Source organism: Octopus bimaculoides, chromosome 23 (assembly GCF_001194135.2).
Source record: "Octopus bimaculoides isolate UCB-OBI-ISO-001 chromosome 23, ASM119413v2, whole genome shotgun sequence".
Taxonomy (NCBI): domain Eukaryota; kingdom Metazoa; phylum Mollusca; class Cephalopoda; order Octopoda; family Octopodidae; genus Octopus; species Octopus bimaculoides.
The window spans coordinates 36,471,672-36,472,977 of NC_069003.1; the positions used below are offsets into that span (position 1 = coordinate 36,471,672).

The following is a 1,306-nucleotide window of genomic DNA, read 5'->3' on the forward strand; positions in this document are numbered from 1 at the left end:
AAAGACTCTTACTAAAAGTGGCACTTGCTTCTGGCTCACTGTGGAATGATGTCCAGACTGTGTGCTCTTTAATAGATTGGGAGATTATTATTACCTTGTTCAGAAACCGGTGAGCATTGACATCAGGAAAAGTGTCCAACCATAGAAAAGTCTGCCCCCAGTGTAGTTTTGTCTGATCCATGCAACAAAGGAAAAGATGCTAAAATGATGAAGATGATGACGACGACGACAACACTGCTGCTGCCCTTACATTTGTTTTGTTTAATGTCTTTTTCTGTCAGCATGGCTGAGGTAGGAGTTAACTGAGGCAAACTCTTTAAATCTGGATGGTCTTGTTGCTGTCAGCCTTTACCTGTTTTACAAGTAAGGGATTATCTATAAATCCATTATTCTATTTAAATAGATTAAGGTTCAGGAAAGAAGCAATGTTTCTCTAGTGTTCATCATCATCATCATTGTTGTTTAACATCCGCTTTCCATGCTGGCATGGGTTGGACAGTTTCACAGAAGCCTGCACCAGTCTTCTATGAATGTTCATTCTTAAAATTGATTTCATGTTAATTTGTCAAATATTTCTCTAGTGTTTATAGTTCAAAGGATTTTTTAAACTCGGAAATCTGTTTTTTTTTCTATTTTTCAGTCCTCTCTATGCTGTTGAAGTAAACGAGAGGAATATGATTTTGCACACTGACATGGAACTAAGGAAAGTCGCCAAAGATTGGTTGGTTGATGTCTGTGTCTTTGATGATCATTGTGAAAAAGCTTCAACCATAAAGGTTTGTTTTCTCATTAATACTGTGTTGTTAATTAAATTGATATATCTTTTCTATTATAGGCAGAAGGCTTGAAATTTTGTGGAAAGGGGTCAGTTACATCAACCCCAGTGGTTAACTGGTACTTATTTCATAGATTCTGAAAGGATGAAAGACAAAGTTGGCCTCAGTGGAATTTGAACTCAGAATGTAGCAAAGACAGACAAAATGCAGTGAACTGTTTTGTCCAGTGTGCTAATAATTCAGTCATCTTGTTAATTAAATTAATATAGAGTAATATAATTAATAGTGAGAGCAAGTAAAAGTATTAATGGAAAGTCTATAAAAATAGCCTCTTAGATGAAGTGTTAATTACACAGATTAAGGATGGTTTATCTTTTTATTTTTTATCTTGTTTCAGTCATTTGACTGGCCATACTGGAGCACTGCTTTGAAAGGGTTTAGATTGACCCTAGTACTTTATTTTTAAATCTGGTACTCATTCTATCAGTATCTTATTCCAAGCCATTAAGTTATGGAGATGTAATCAAATT

At 35.0% G+C, this 1,306-nt stretch overlaps 1 protein-coding gene across 1 annotated transcript in view; it reads left to right on the forward strand.

The window, feature by feature from the left end:
• LOC106876530 (protection of telomeres protein 1) overlaps positions 1-1,306 on the forward strand; it is a 17,191-nt gene that overhangs the window by 6,776 nt on the left and 9,109 nt on the right. The window contains exon 6 of the mRNA XM_052975896.1: positions 641-776. Coding sequence (XP_052831856.1) covers positions 641-776 — 136 coding nt within the window. The remainder of the gene's footprint in view (positions 1-640; positions 777-1,306) is intronic.